General features: G+C 37.1%; 1 protein-coding gene across 1 annotated transcript in view; it reads right to left on the bottom strand.

Annotated features, from left to right (window-relative positions):
* Positions 1 to 16,867, bottom strand: part of Pms2 (mismatch repair endonuclease PMS2) — a 133,243-nt gene that overhangs the window by 39,339 nt on the left and 77,037 nt on the right. Inside the window, exon 14 of the mRNA XM_090386646.1 lies at positions 11,906 to 12,005. Within this exon, the coding sequence (XP_090242772.1) occupies positions 11,906 to 12,005 (100 nt within the window). The remainder of the gene's footprint in view (positions 1 to 11,905; positions 12,006 to 16,867) is intronic.

Raw genomic sequence — 16,867 nt, 5'->3', positions numbered from 1 at the left:
TCTGTACAGGAAAGAATTCCCTGAATTTATGGATGGTCCAGCCAGTCTAGACTCTTTGCTGTCCTTGTTTTTTCCAAATTCTGGGTGACACTTCCACAATGACATTGAATTGCCCATTTCTTTTGTTTTTTGTCCCTCTTTTTTAGAAGAAATTCTTTGGCAAACTCGTCCAGTTCCATTATATCAATAAAGTTTTTATTGTAGAAATCCAACATAAGATCTCTTTCCAGAGTTGTCTCAGGGATGTCAAATATAATAATGTTGGGGTTCCTGCCCCTTGGCTTTTCTGTTTGCAATCCCAGTTTTACTATCTCTGGGTTGGTTTCAATCTTTTTTAACATCCTCTTTATTTGTTACTTCAATTAAAACTCCATTATCTTTTATTTTTCTCATGTTATTCACTTTTATTTCTTTCAAATGAGGTTTTAATTTTGTCATGACAATATCCCTGACTGCTTCGTTGGATTTGTATGTAGAGTCAGGCTTAGCCTTTATAATGATTATGTTTGTTTCTTTTGCCTTTGGTATTTCCTTAGTCTTATTGTTGGCTTGTTTAGTTTGTGATGGATCTGCTTTGGTGGCCCTTGCTACTTGGGCATAAGTCAAAGTATTCATTTCTTTATAATTATTTTTCTCTTCAGTCACCATTTCTACTTTTGCTTTCAATACTTTGTTTTCTGTATTAAGTTCAACCATACTATGTTCCAAAACAGACCAGCAGTTCACTATCTGAAATCTTGTTGCAGATGTAATCCTATTTGTCGTTTTTAAAGAAAGTTCTCTAGGAACAGTTTCATTTCTTTAATTTGTCTTATGGGATCCTCTATTTGATTTATAAGCTGAAATTTCCTCTCCTCCTGTGTTTTTGTTACCTATGGCTCTAAATTATGATTCTCTTTTTGATCTGTATTTTCTACCTGGTTTTTGCCTTTTCTAGCCCATTTTACAAGCCAGCCTTACAGTGGAATACGGCATGTCCACTTCCCGTTTTACTAGCCTTACAGTGGAATATGGCATGACCACTTCACGAGAAACAGCTGGCATACTTGCGCATGGAGATTGACTTGATAAATCCACGACACCCATAATCTTCAACACGAGAGGAGTCCATTTGTTTTCGACTTCTACTTGATTGAACACCACGATGTCCTGTCGCTTCAAATTTCGCAATCATTTTGTGGACAACACAAAAAGTCATGGGTACACGCCTTATGCACTTCTGATGCCGGAATTATCTGATAGCCGCAGCTGCATTGTTGCTATTCTGATAGTACAGTTTCACTAATAGCGCCTTTTCCTGCAACATTGTTGGCATGGCTGCTGTAGTGCAGGCAAACATCTACTGTATGATTTTGAAGAGACTGCTTTGCTTTTATACAGTACAGTAGAGCTGAGTAGTGGTGCTGTGGTAAAAACTTACGTTATTTGCATAATCATAACTAAGATAGTTACGTGCCATTCAGTGACAAATTTTTTAACTAATTTTTTTTTCCAATAAATGACGAGAGCATTCTTTACTGTACCTGTTGTCAAAATTTCTCTTCAGTATGAGTCTTAGAACTCACTCCAAAGCCCTCTACATAGGGATACTTTAATTTTAACAACCCTGTATATATATATTAGCATTAGCAAAGGCACATGATGCAAGGAAGCAAGCTTATATAGCATCAGCCAAAAAAAAAAAAAAAAAAAAACCCTTATTTCATCCACCCACTTGCTCCAAATGTTTGCCAAGTTCTGCCTTGAATCTATTTAAGCTATCAACTTCCACAATGACAGATGGAAGTTTGTTCCAGCAATCAACCACCCGCTGGCTAAAGGCAAACTTCTGCACATCTATCCTACAATCATCTTTCCTCAATTTGAATTTATGCCCTCTCAGGCAATCATTCTGAGCAAGAGGAAAAATCCCATCTGCATTGAGCATGCTCAAACCATTCAAAGCTTTATACACCTCAATCAGATCACCTGCAGGTGCCTGTCTCCAGACGCAGAAATTTACAAAACTTAAGCCTTTCTTCATTAGAGCAACCCTTTGTTCAATTCACTAATCTTGTTGCCCTTCTCTGTACTCGTTCCAACAGCCCTACATCCTTCTTAAAATGAGGCCTTCAGACCTGTATACAGTACTCAAGCTGTGGCCTGACCATTGCTTTATACAAGGGAATAATCGCTTCTTTATCCTTGCTAGAAAAATTCCTGTATATCATTGATAAGTAACCGTGAGCTACTCTTGCAGACCATCTGCACTGCTCAGAAAACTTCATATCTACCTGCACAATTACCCCCAGGTCCTTTTCATTCTCTACCACTGTCAGTGTGGTTGATACGTTACTCTGGGATTACTGCTTCCCATATGTAGTACATTACACTTGTCAATGTTTGCCATCTGTCAGCCCATCTGCTCAACTTTTCTAGATCCTGTTGCAGCAGCATACTGTCATTAGTGTCATTAACAACCATGCCAACCATTGTATCGTCTGCAAACTTGGACATTAAGCCTGATATACCATCATCAATATCATTTATAAATACAGAAAACAACAATGGACCTAACACTGAACCCTGGACTCCACTAATAACATTAGTCCACAAAGAGCAGTGTCCATTGATTACCACTCTCTGTCTTCTCCCACCACTCAACCATCCCTTTATCCATAGCAGCAATTTGCCTCCAATACCACACTGCTCCGAATTTGTGCAGCAGTCTTCCATGTGCAACAGTATCAAAGGCTTTTCTAAGATCCAAATATATGATATCAAAGTTATTCTTTGCATCCAGTTCCTTTGTGACTACATCATAGTATCCAATCAAATTAGTCAGACAAGACTTCCCCTTAACAAACCCATGCTGTGTCCAACCTATAACTGAAGTCTTGTCTAGATGATCCTGCAATGCTTCTTTAACCAGTGCCTCCATTAATTTCCCTGGAACAGAAGTTAAACTAACAGGTCTCTAATTACCTGTGTCTCCCTTTGATCCTCCTTTGTGGATTGGGGGTCACATTTGCACATCTCCAGTCTATGGGTATCTCCCCTGAGTCCAGGGAAGCTCTCATAATTATGGCTAAGGGTTTGCTTACTTCCTTTGCTGCCTCCTTTAATATAACTGGATAGATTCCATCCACCCCAGGTGCCGTTCTTGTGTTTATCTTCAACAATTTCTCCTCCACTTTACTCTCAGTTATTATAAGATTATCTAGCTTACTGCCAGAGTTGAATACACCTCTGGCATTCCCCTCTCTGAATAACTCCTCATGTGTGAATGTTGATGCAAAATATTCATTTAGTTTGTTAGCTACCTGAGCAGGATCATCAACAGTTGAACCATCGATATCAAGTGGACCAATCTGATTCATCCCCTTCCTTCTAAAGTTTACATAAGTAAAGAACTCTTTGCTTCCTTTGCCAAAGATTTCTCGTAATCTGCCTTATCCTGCCTAAGTGACTTGGTTAACGACCAGCTTATATCTATCTTGGTTAATGACCAGCTTATATCTATCACAGGCTTCTGTGTCACATGCATTTTTCTTCTCTGTCACATGTCTAATTAGTTCATCTGACATCCATTTAGGCCTAAATCTTGAACAATATTTCTTTGTTGGTATGAAAAGCCTAGTAGCTTCCAAGATTAATTCTTTGAATGCTTCCCATTTTGAATTTGTTGTTGGTAATATCATCAGTTGGTTCCACTGTATAGAATTTAAATACTGTCTCAGACCACCGTAGTCACCTTTACGAAAGCAAAAACCTTTCCCTTTACCCTTGATGGTAGTTACCTCTTTGAGTAACTCTCACTTTAGCATACTGTGATCACTGCCATCTAGTAGTTCCTTTATCTGCAGATTCTTAATGCATGAAGAATCACTACTGATAATCAGGTCAAGAGCATTACTCCCTCTAGTTGCCTCCCGAAAATGCATCATCCAAAACAATCATACAATAAATCCACAAAAGCCTTGCTAATGTATGAGTGACCAACCCACAAATTCCAGTCAATATCCGGAAAATTAAAATCCCCCATTATAAGACACTAATTTACTGGCTCATTCTATTTCTCTGCACAACTGCTCATTATACTCATCAGATTCATTAGGCCTATAGCACACACTTACTCTCATTTTTCCTTTCCCAGTGCTATGTCACACCAAACAGACTCAAAATTGCATTGTCCACCCACATCAATTGGATGCACTTCCTTAGATTTTTATGTGTTTCTTAACTAACAGCATAACCCCAACTACCTTCCTGTCCTGTCTATCCTTTCTGTACACATTGTACTCCCCAAATTCCAGTTTTGCACTGCTTATGTCTGTGTGATACCATGTCTCTGATATCCCAACAATATCTGCCTTTGATGTCTTGACTAGCACTTCAAGCTCATCGATTTTATTATTAACTATACTCCTAGCATTGGGGTACATGCAATTATACATGCAGCTGTAAATATAATGCAATAACGTGTATATAATGCAATAATGTATATATAATGTATAATGTAATTTTATCTATATATAGGTAAAATCTAAAATGCAAGGTTAATTTAATTGTACAATTGAAAAAAGGCAGAACATGGAAAAAAAATAAAAAAACCTTGAAATCGTGTGGGAATCCAAAAGTGAAGTGGCAGTTTAGTTTGGATAAGCCATTCATGATCATAAGCTACTCATGTTAAAAGTTTTCTTTTGCACTTAAAACTCAAGTACACTGTTGATGAGGGTTTATTATATGAGATGCAACCTGAAAGTTTCTGGACTAGTTCAATAACAAATTGTAGACTTACTTTATCTAGACGTTAATGTTGTTCCTGTCAAAATTAGTCCATTTGGAATTAATATGCTGAGTCCAGCAATCCTGCCACTGCTGGAATTCATATTTTTTATTTTATTTATTTATTTATTATTTATTTTTGAAACTGGTACCTGTAATTCCGCCTGGATTCAAAAATTTCAAGAAATCTGTCTTTTGACCTGCAATTCCATATCTGGGGAACAATTCATCAAGGAGACTAGATCAAAGAAGCAGAGAGGATGAGAGAACTGCATCTAAATTGATCTTCATCAAAAACTACTGCACACAGAGAGCTGTCCATGCTGATTCATTGCTAGTGAGGAAACCAGTTCTGATTGTGCTACTTTTCTATACATTTGCTCCTAACATTTTCAAATACCCAAGGGTATCTGAAATATATATATGTTGAAATATTTGTCCTTGCAGAAATGAATTCTCAAAAAACAATTCCCTCAATCTCAAAAAGCACAACAATCAACATTGCTCTTCATGTTGCCTTAGTTTTTTTTTCAGAAGTGAAAAATATCAACTCTTCCATGTTGTTTCTTGGGCATAACCATAAATCCAGTCAGGTCTTCATATCCCATTATGACCTAAGAAACAAATCTTGTCCTCTCTAACATGATTTAGAAGGTACCAGCACACAACAAATGAGTTTCTTTCTGCTTATAGCTTAGAATCTCATGATTAGAAAGAAACAAGGCACAAACTTTTCAGTAATCTACCACATGTTCAAATCTTCCATTAAAATATGTGGCATGCTCCACAAGATAGGCAGTTCTAACAGCCTAGCCAAATAATTAATGGTATGTCATCAGTCTTTATGGATGACTTGACACTTCTGTCACATTTTTATCAGTTTGACTTGAACAAAGGATAACCTAAATGCCCAAATCTTGTTTAAGTAACCTGATACAACTATTATGACAGTGTCACTTATAAGTTGGATGCAGGAAATAACTCTGACATTGTTTGCCTGCACCTTAGCAAAGCATTTTACATGGTTTTGCATAAGAGACTGCCATATATGCAACCCTATGCAGAACTTAGATCACAGAAAACATGGTATAATTAAAATCCAGGTAACACAGGATCGTGTGTGAAATCCTTAGACAGCTTAAGTAATGGCTACACAAGAAGCAAACAACTGTAATTAATAGCTAATCTTAAGAAAGGGCTAGGATCAGAAATGGAGTTCCTAAGGGTCACTGCTTTTCACTCCCGTTTCTTATTTTCTTAAATGATATTAATAATGGGATACAGGACATGATGTAAAAATTTTGAATGATATGAAGACTGGTAAAATGGTAAATAACCAGATCCATAAGGAGGATCACTGATGGGGCCACTCCTGTTTCTGATTTTTTTAAGTTATATTAACAGCGGGATACAGGATACAATGTTAAAATTTGCTGATAACAGGAAGACTGGGAAAATGTTAAATAACAAAGCCAGACAAAACTCTTCAGAATGAACTGGATAGGCTTCGGGGATGATTACATAAGTAGTAACTCCATTTTAACTTTCCCAAACGCACTTGGGAAATAACAACCCAAAACTAACTTGATTCATTGAAAATAAGGAGATTACAATTCCATACATAAAGCAATTGTGAGCCTGCACTTGGAACACTATTTCCAGCTATGGAGACAACAGCTTAAAAAAAAAAGACATTTAGTTCCTTGAAAAGTGTCTAAAGACAGGCAACATGCTTAGTGAGATTGGCTAAGAGGCACTGATACAAGGGAGAGACTGAACATGTGGGCTACACAAGCTTGATAACTAGGTAGCTTAGAGGAGATCTCGCTAAGGTTTATAAGATTCTGAGATGAGATAGTAAAATGAATGATGAATGAAGGTGAAATTTTCAGAGGCTGACAGCTTAAATTACTTCAAAGGTCAATGGGACTAGTAACTGCAGGAGAGGAAAACACATGGGGGCACATGCATGCACACCTGTGTGTGTGTCCCAGCTGATGCTGTTTGTTTGTTATTTGGTTTTTAGGAGCATTAGCAACTAAGGCCATATTGCTCCGGGATATGCGGTGGTCATTCCCTGACCTTTCCGCATCCTCCATATTTGGTGGTGACGGGCTCGAACCCCGGTCTAATCAAGATGCGTGTGCTACGCACTGCTGCTCCTTCCCACCTGGCTACGGAGTCGCCTCCCAGCTGATGCAGCAAATGGTTTCCTTGCACCACATGGCCAATACTAATACTATAACTAACACTATTACAGGAATCTCTCATGTTGTTGTTATTTGGTTTTTAGGAGCATTAGCAACTAAGGCCATATTGCTTATGGATATGCGGTGGTCATTCACTGACCTTTCCGCATCTTCCATATTTGGTGGTCACGGGCTCGAGCCCCGGGCTAATCAAGAAGCGTGTGCTACGCACTGCCGCTCCTGCCCACCTGGCTACAGAGGCGCCCGAATCTCTCATGAACTGCAGAGAATATACATTCCCGAAAAGTACTACATTTAATAAAACCATGGTGAGCCAGACTAAGAAATATAGTCCTATAGAAAGTAAAGGGTCGGGGGAGAAACAATAAATATGCAATAAAATATATGAAAAAACAGAGTAAATTTTATTTTCAATTTATGCAACATAAAAACAATGAATCGAGTACTTTTATCTTCTGTTCTTACCTAATGCATTTGCTTTAGGTACTTATTGAACATTTAGAAGCCATAATAAATGACAATTAACAACAAACATGGTAATCTTCAAAGCATTACAAAAACAAGTCCGAAATACATTTGAGTAAAATGAATATTAGTCAAAACCATGATAATTTAGAGGGGATGACACATTCACACAACACTGCATATCCATCAGGACCACATAATTGCATTTCCTGATGAATGCACTATTGAGAGGCTAGATAAGAAAGTAAAGTACAAATTATTTGCTTCCCTCCTCACATAGGTAACTAACTAGTTGATCTCTGAATTTATTCAAACCTGTGAAGGCAATATGTTCCCGTAATCAACAACTCACTGGCTAAAAGAAAATTTCCTACAATCTAGTCTAAACCTTCTCCTCTGTAATTTGAAATTATTCCCCAGAGTTCTGGAATTCTCTACAACAGTGAAAATTCTGCCTTCGTTCATTTTACTTATTCCTCTCAAAGCCTTAGAAATCATGTCTTAATCACGTCACCTCTGGGTGCTTGGTTGCCAAGCTCTGTAGTCCACATACTCAGAGTCTTTCCTCATAGTATGCCCCTCTTTTGCCAGTATCACCATGTGAGTTGCCATTTTTGGACTCTTTCAAAAAGGGCACCTCCGTAGCCAGGTGGGAAGGAGCAGCAGTGCATAGCACACGTTTCTTGATTAGACCGGGGTTCGAGCCCATCACCACCAAATACGAAGGATGCGGAAAGGTCAGGGAATGACCACCGCATATTCCCAGGGCAATATGGCCTTAGCTGCTAATGCTCCTAAAAAACCAAATAACAAAAAACAACAAACAAACAAACTCTTTCAAAAGCTCAATGTCTTTCTTCTGATGAGGTCTCCATACTTGAACACAATATTCCAAATATGGTCTTACAATTGCTTTATACAGTGAGACTATGACCTGCATATCTCAAGGATAACGTTCGATAAATCATGATAGGACACCATGGGCTTTCCTGGCTGCCTGTTTACACTCTCAGAAAACTTAATTTCTGCCTGTATTATAACTCCCAGATCCCTTTCTTCCTCTACTGTTTTTAATTAAACCCCAGCTAGTGTATAATTTATTTTGGGATCGATGTTCCCCAAGAGTAAGACCCTGCATTTTTTTGTTGCATTAAAACATAGATGTCACTTTTTTCTGACCATTCTTGCAGCCTGTTTAGGTCATCCTGAAGGAGCTCTGCTTGATCATTAACCACTCTACAAAGCTTTACATCGTCTGCTGATTCAGACAACAAGCCTTTTATCCCATCGTCAATGTCGTTTATGAAAATCAAAAACAGCAGTGGTCCAAGAACCAATCCTTGGAGGACTCCACTTCTGACTTTACACCAATCTGAAAAATCCCCATTAATCCAAAGCCTCTGCCTTCTGACCTGCAGCCACCCAGCAATCCATCTTAGAATTTTTCCAATAATCCCAACATGTTCCAGCTTATACAATAATCTCTCATGAAGGACTGAGTCAAATGCCTTGCTAAAATACAAATAATTTATGTTGAAATTGTTCCCTACATGCATCTCATGAGTAACTATGCCAAAATAGCTTACTAAGTTAGTTAAACATGATTTTTCCTTAATAAAACCATGTTGTATGTTATTCAGAATGCCATATCTATCTAAATATCTCTGTATTGCACTCTTAATCATTGCTTCTAAGATTTTCCCTACCACTGAAGTCAGACTAACCAATCTATAATTACCATCTTTGCTCTTAGAACCACCTTTATGTATTTGCGACTCTTTGGCACTTCTCCAATCCAACGGAATCCTTCTGAGTCCAAAGATGCCCCCATAAATAACTTAAATGGTTTAATACACTCCCTGGCAGCCTCCCTCAAAGTTACTGGTATATGCTAAATTCCAAGGAGCCTTACTTGCCTTTAAGCTCGAAAGTTTTTCTAATAAATTTATTTTCTAATCAATTCATTAATAACTTGTTTACAATTCTGTGTCATTGACTAGATAGAAAATGAAATTTGGATGCAAGTCAATTGTGATATTCTTTAGGCTTATCCTGAAAATTATTAGCACATTTGTTGGAAAACCATGTTTTGCATCAGGAGTAAGCAACCAAAAGGTTGCTTACTCCTGATCCAAAAATCCCAACTCCACTTGGAACCAAACTACAAAATTGAAGCTAGCTGAAGTTATGAACATTAAAATCACCAAGAAAAAATTACTTCACTGTTAGGAAACTTAAACTAGAGAAAACTAAATAAAAAAATTTTAAAAAGTAAATTTTTGCAAGCAAGTTTGGAGTGCAATAGAAGCAGCAAATAAATTTTGCAGAATTGGATAAAGAGATTTTTAACTAAGGAAGAGATACCAGTTAGAAAGGCTAGTATATTCTCTTAGGAAAAATGATGCATTGAAAGAATTTAAATTTGAAAAAACAGTACATAAGATTCTATCAAAGGAGTGAGGTTTAGCAGATTATAGCTGGAAAGGAATTGAGACCACATATATCTGTGAAATAAAACAGACAGGTTTAGTGTGGTTTACTGCTTTCTGCAGATAAATTTCTTCCATTAGTTTGACTATGCATAATGCACTGATATAGTTAGTTGAAGGGAAGAAGTATACTATATGAAGAGATGAATGAAATTTTTAGATATGCTACAACAGCAAGGTATACCTGATACCTTAAGATAATGTGGCCTTAACAGTGCCCCCACACTATTCAGACTCTACTCAACTAAATGGTATGCAGCAAGATTATACACTAGCCCAGCATTTCCCAAACTTTTTTAGTCACGGAACACTTTTCATTTCAAAACATATTCACAGAACACTTGCAAAACACAAGTTTAGTGGGAGCCAAAGAACTGTTTGCTAATATTTCATTATATACAATGCACTGTGAATCAATAGCATTATTATTTCCAACACATGTATTTTTTAAAGCTGAAATTCAAATAACTGTCATTATACTTTCGTTTTGGTCTTTTATTAGTTGTTTCCTGTTTTTTAACTTTGGATTTTTGGGGAACAAAAGGCTGTGATTGTTCATCCACACCTGGAAGTTTGACAATATTGAGTTCATTTTCATCGACCACAGTTGCAATACTAGAAGTACTTGCTTCTTGTTTTAAAGTTAGTTTCATATTTTAATAATAATATTTCGAAATACTAATAATTATCAAAAAAAATTTATACAAGGAAGTGAGTTTAGTTATAATATCAGTTCGCTTCCTCCTTTCCTTCAACCCGTATACTCCAGGCTAAATCACATATGAATGGCATATTAGATCATTACATTGCTACTCTTTCGTAGATATCATTACCTCTACGCATACTTCTTTATTTGGAAAATTAAATGCACAGGGCATAATCCTTATGGGTTTTGATAATTAACTATATAGTATCAGTGTAAATACACCATAGTTAACCCATATATTTGAACTACGTATGTAGTGTAGAGGGCATCGTTTTAATTGTATTTCATAATGTGGTTGCCTTCACAACGAGATAGCTACTATTGCATTACTTCAAATAAATAATGCTTCTCTAGTAGAGAAGACTACTGTTATTTATTTTCAGCGGTACCACCACCCAGACGATCATTTCGAAGCTATTCGGCTTCATCATCAGTGGGCAGGCAGGTACCCTGGTAATACAACAAGCCATCACAGTTGCGAAGTTGTCTTCTCTACTAGAGAAGCGTTATTTATTTGAAGTAATGCAATAGTAGCTATCTCGTTGTGAAGGCAACCACATTATGAGATACAATTAAAACCATGCCCTCTATGCTACATACGAAGTTCAAATATATGGGTTAACTATGGTGTATTTACACCGATACTATATAATACTTCTTTATGCAAAAACCCGCCAAAATAAAGCGTTCTGCAGTCTATTTGATTATTAGTCTATGCCAGTATATTAATAACCGACAAAAAATTATGTTAAACATTATAATGATACAAAAGTGGTGTATGCTACAAATATGCAAAATTTATTATTATTATTTTTTTTAATTATTAATTACAATTTTTCATGGAACACTTGTTCACATCTCATGAAATACTAGTGCTCCATGGAACACAGTTTAAAAAACACTGCACTAGCCAATGATGCCACCTAGAGCATTAGAATAGGTTTAGTTCAGTTAGTCTACCAGGTTCTTAATCCTCAGATAGTTAAATTGATATTAGACCCCCCCCCCCACACACACACACACACAAACTGATCTCTCATGACTTGGACTGGAATATTTCATGAACACAACAATGAAAATAGACTAATCATTTATGGATCTGATGACTCATATTGATAAAACTCAGATTTACCCTCTGGGGATATCTGCCAAATACATGGACATAATTTAAAACTGTTCCACATATCACTCATGATTTTATAATACTGCTTATGAACATTTTCTATCAAAAATGGAATGTTCTTAAAATGTATTGTTATATTTACCTTATTTGTTTTCTCAATTCCAGTTCTGCATGTTCATTTTCAGATGGGGATATCATTGCCGAGTATCTTTGTTTGACATTTTTTTCGGTTTCTGATTTTGCTAAATATAAATAAATCTATTATAATCCTATTAATCATTTAATAAAAGTATTATCCTACTAATCATTTAATAAAGGTATTATGGAGCATTGTTAGTATATTTGTGGTATTATAGCCTAGCTTAGTATTCCATTATTATTATTTTTTTGGCATTTCTCTCATTCAAGCTATATTATTTTATATTTATATTTTAGGCATGGCTTTTCTTCTAATTTTCTTCTTAAGCAAGGTTTTTCTTTGGGTTTTCACAAAAAGTGTTTGGTTTGTCCTTTTTTTGTTTTAATACTATTATTCAATAACTCTTTATATTTGTATTGTTAGGTGTGTTTTCTTTTGGTCCTCATGAAGTTTCATCTATATAATTTTATTAAAGGGTATAAATTGATTTACTAAAAAATAGCATTTATACAGTTATTTATGCTTTCCAATATTTGTTTTCCATTTTTTTTTTTCAGAAATTTGTTTTTTTCATTTCTCAATATTGAGCATTTCTCAATATTCACAATATTCCCATAAATTTGTTTTATTGGATTCATTGCATATTCTATGACTGCTGTATGCCTTAATGAAATACCAGAATGCCAGCTCATGGGTCAGACAGTTATGCTTTTGGTACATCCAAGAACTATCGGCATATGCTTTGCTCTTCTCTTTATACTATCATATTCTAATTTTTACACCCCACGAATTCTTACATTATGCAAAGAGAATTGGAGTACTATTGCCATTCTATTTCTTCCCTTACCTCACTTTACCTACTTTAGCCTCGGCTTATTACTTATCCTCTATTAACATCCCCCCCCATCTTATGTATATATTTGTTCAATCTACTATCTATTGGGCTAGATGTTATTCTGCCAGTAAGCTGCTAAATTCAGATAAATTATTAGATTTTTCTTAACAAGGTCCATTTTTGGCCTATTAATAGGTCCTGCAAATACTGGTAAACAGCAATCATAAACAGATAGCTGTTTATTATTTGGATGTACTGAATGGTACTAGCCTTTGATAACATACCTTTCTTCTACTGAATATATCATGAATTGTGAAACTAATAGAACTTATCTGTGAAAAGATCTAAATCTCTCAAAACACTTCCTCATTCATTTCACAAATATACTTTGTCTCAGTTCGAATCTCAATATTTATTTTCACTTACAGTCTGCCAAAAACCATGTACTCTTTCTGACAGAATCCCAATTATCAGTTGATTCAACCACTGCCCATCTCAGTTGTCCAAATTATTCGCTGTATGATTCCTTTCACTTCAAAGGTGGTACTTCCATTTTGTCCGCTCTGATATTCCCTGTCAGAGACTTAATAATTTGGAATCTCCTCTTTTCGATCTTCTTTGACTTAAAATCTCTCTACCAAACTTTTGCTACATGAATGTGGCCTTAGTTGCTTTGGGGGCACAGCCCCCAAAGCAACTAAGGCCACATTCTATCAAATTCATCTGTTGCCTCTATCATTCTCCCAACTCCAATTGGAACTCTAACCACTAATCATTTGGAACTCTTTGACTTCCTCTCTTTGAAACTTGACTTTCTCCAGTCCAACTTTCCTAACAGTGATTTAATTTTCCTTGGTGATTTTAATGTTCACAACTCCAGCTAGCTTTCATTTTTCAGTCACATGGACCCAGCCGGTCGAGATGCTGAGGCTTTTGCAATTACTAATGACTTTCACGGATTGTTCATTTACCTACCAAAATACCATATAATATTAACTATGCAGCCAACATGCTTGACCTTTTTCTCACAAACAGTCTTTCTAAGTACATGGTCAAAGTGAGTGGTCCTCTAGGTAACTCTGATCACAACTTGGTGATGGTCTCTTCTCCAATGGAGCCTTTCTCTCATTGGCCATTCCCAATCTCATGTTGTTTGGCATTATAAGAATGCAAAATGAAATGATCTGTGCAATTTCCATTTTTCTTTTCCTTTGTTCGATTATTGTTTCAAATCTAATGTGAATGTTTGCTCAGATCATGTGAGTGAAATTATTCATGTAAGGATGAAATCCTTTATTCCACACTCCACCTTAAATTCTCCTCCTTTATTTAAACATTGTTTTTCCAATAAATGTGCTAAGGCAAGATAAGAATGTTGCATATCGCAATTGGCTTGCATCCAAATCTCCAGCTTCATTTTCTGCCTACACCAAAGCTTGCAAATTGTAATGCAGTTATTAATCAGTCCAAGATAGATATTGGACTAAGAGTAGAAAACTTACTGGCCACAACTCTATTCTCACCTCTGTCAAAACCAGATGCTTCTATTTCCACTTCAGCCAAGGATAAAGCTGAACTGCTAGCATCCTACTTTTCTTTTAATGATCTCGGTAAACCACCTCCTACCATTCCCAGTACACTCCATTCAATGCCTTCTGTGGTCTTGCATCAAAGGGATGTCAGGATTTTGAACAATCTTGATGCTAAGAAAGTGCCAGATCCTGATGGTATTTCTCCACGTGTTCTCAAAATCTGTGTTCCTGAGCTTACTCCTTTCTGTGTCACCTCTTTTCACTTTCTTATTCCAAAGACATTTTTCCCTTCTGCTTGGAAATTTGCTCATATACAGCAAGTTCCTAAAAAGGATGACAAATCCCTCTCATCAAGTTATCATCCCATTGCACTTACTTCTACTCTTTCTAAAGTTATTTTGTTATTTGTTTTTTTTTTAGGAGCATTAGCAACTAAGGCCATATTGCTCCAGGGATATGCAGTGGTCATTCCCTGACCTTTCCGCATTCTCCGTATTTGGTGGTCACAGGCTCAAACCCTGGTCTAATCACGAAGCGTGTGCTACGCACTGCCACTCCTGCCTACCTGGCTATGGAGGTGCCTCTTTCTAAAGTAATGAAGAAATCAATTAATTGCCAACTCTTAAAATATCTAGAAACTTTCAATCTGATAAATGATTGCCAGTATGGGTTCCGTCAGCATCAATCCACTGGTGATATTCTGGTTTATGGACAAATTCAATGAAAACGTTTGTTGAAACTCAAGCAGTTGCTCTTGACATTTCAAAGGCTTTTGATCGTGTTTATGGTTTTCCAACTGTTTTTTGTAATTGGGTATCCAGTGTTCTCTCTGACTGCTCATTATGGGTAATGGTAGATGGCTCTGTCTTCAAACTTCTCCAATAATGCTGGTGTTTCCCAAGGTTCTTTTTCCCACTCTTTTCCTCTTGTATATTAATAACCTTCTTCCACTGACCAGAAATTCTATCCATAGTTGTGCTGGTGACAGCACATTGCATTCCACTTCCAGTTTGAGAAATTTTTCCCTGCACAAACAGCTTCAACTTCTCAAATATTCACTACCATTTCCTTAAATGCTGATCTCCAGGTAATTATCCAGTGGGGCAAAGATAAATTGGTTGATTTCAATCCTTCTAAAATTCAATCCTGTCTTGTATCTTGCAAAAAGGATTCTTCTACTCCTATTCTTATCTTTGATAACACTCTGATTCCTAGGAAAGATCATATATCTCTATTGGGGATTACCCTGACTTCTAATCTCTCTTGGCATAAGCACTTTAAAAATATTGTTTCCTCTGCATCTAACAAAACTGGGTTTTCTCTTTCACTCTCACCATTACTTTTTTTTTTCCCAAATAGCTGTTCACCCTATACAAATCGGAAATCTGCCCTACCATGGAATATTGTTCCCACATGTGGGGCTGTGCCCCCAAAACCTCTCAGGCTTCTAGATTCCTTTCAAAAGAAGACTAAATGCAAATGAATATAAATGAACTGTAAGCAGATAAAAATCCAGTTATTATTGTATTTCAACACAGTGAGTTTTTATCGTCTTTATTCAGTAATTATTATCTTGATAGGCAAAAAACAACAGGCAGGCTATTGTTTCAATTAACACTAAGTAAAGTGTAAAGTGTTAAAGTAAACTCTAATGATTTAGAATTTCAGACGTTTGAGAACACCATGGGATTAGAAATTTCAAATATCTTTCATAATATGTATTATGAAAGATATTTGACAAGGATCACTATGTGACTGACCTGATGTTTGCCGATGATTGTGCTATCTTTGCTGGTAACGACTCTGAAGCCACGGATATCCTCTACGACATTGCCCACATTGCCCGGCCATACGGTTTGAAGATCAATGCTGATAAGACAAAGGCCCTGACAACAGATGGGTCGCAAGCCACCATCTATCTCGAAGGTGTCCAGATCGAGCAAGTGCAGGACTTTAAATACCTAGGGTCGCTGGTCCAGGAGAAGAAAGTTGCATCCACCATGGAAATCCACAGCAGAATTGGACAGGCAGCCAATTCTGGTGTCACTGCGTTCGCCTCGCTCAAATGGTGTCTGTGGAAGAGGACCAACATTTCCTCAAAGACTAAAATCCGACTCTTCCAGACTTTGATCCTGCCCATTCTCCTTTACGGATCAGAAACATGGATTTGTCTCAAGCTAGATTTAAACAAACTTGAGGTATTCCAAATGCGATGCCTGCGGCAGATTTTGGGCATCTCACTTCGTGACCGCATCACTAATGATACCATCCGTGCCAGATGCCAACAGCAACCAACCATTGCCGATCAAATCCAGAAGCGAAGGCTTAGATGGTTTGGCCACGTATGTAGAATGGGCATGAACAGAATACCATCCACACTCCTTTGGAGACAACGACCCACCCAATGGAGCATCCAACGGACCGCGCCTAGGAAAACGTGGGCCAAGCAAGTGGAAAATGACTTGAAGAGCCGACGTCTCGACCTTAACCAGGCCAGGACTGACGCCAAGGATCGTAAAGTATGGAAGAACATCACAGAGCAAGTCCGAAACCCTGCGGCACCTAGAGCAGCATACTGGTTGCGTGGCCAACCGCCTC

Source organism: Mastigoproctus giganteus, chromosome 12 (genome assembly GCF_048544385.1).
Source record: "Mastigoproctus giganteus isolate SK-2022 chromosome 12, ASM4854438v1, whole genome shotgun sequence".
Classification (NCBI taxonomy): Eukaryota; Metazoa; Arthropoda; class Arachnida; order Uropygi; family Thelyphonidae; genus Mastigoproctus; species Mastigoproctus giganteus.
This window is presented reverse-complemented; position numbering and strand designations above follow the sequence as displayed.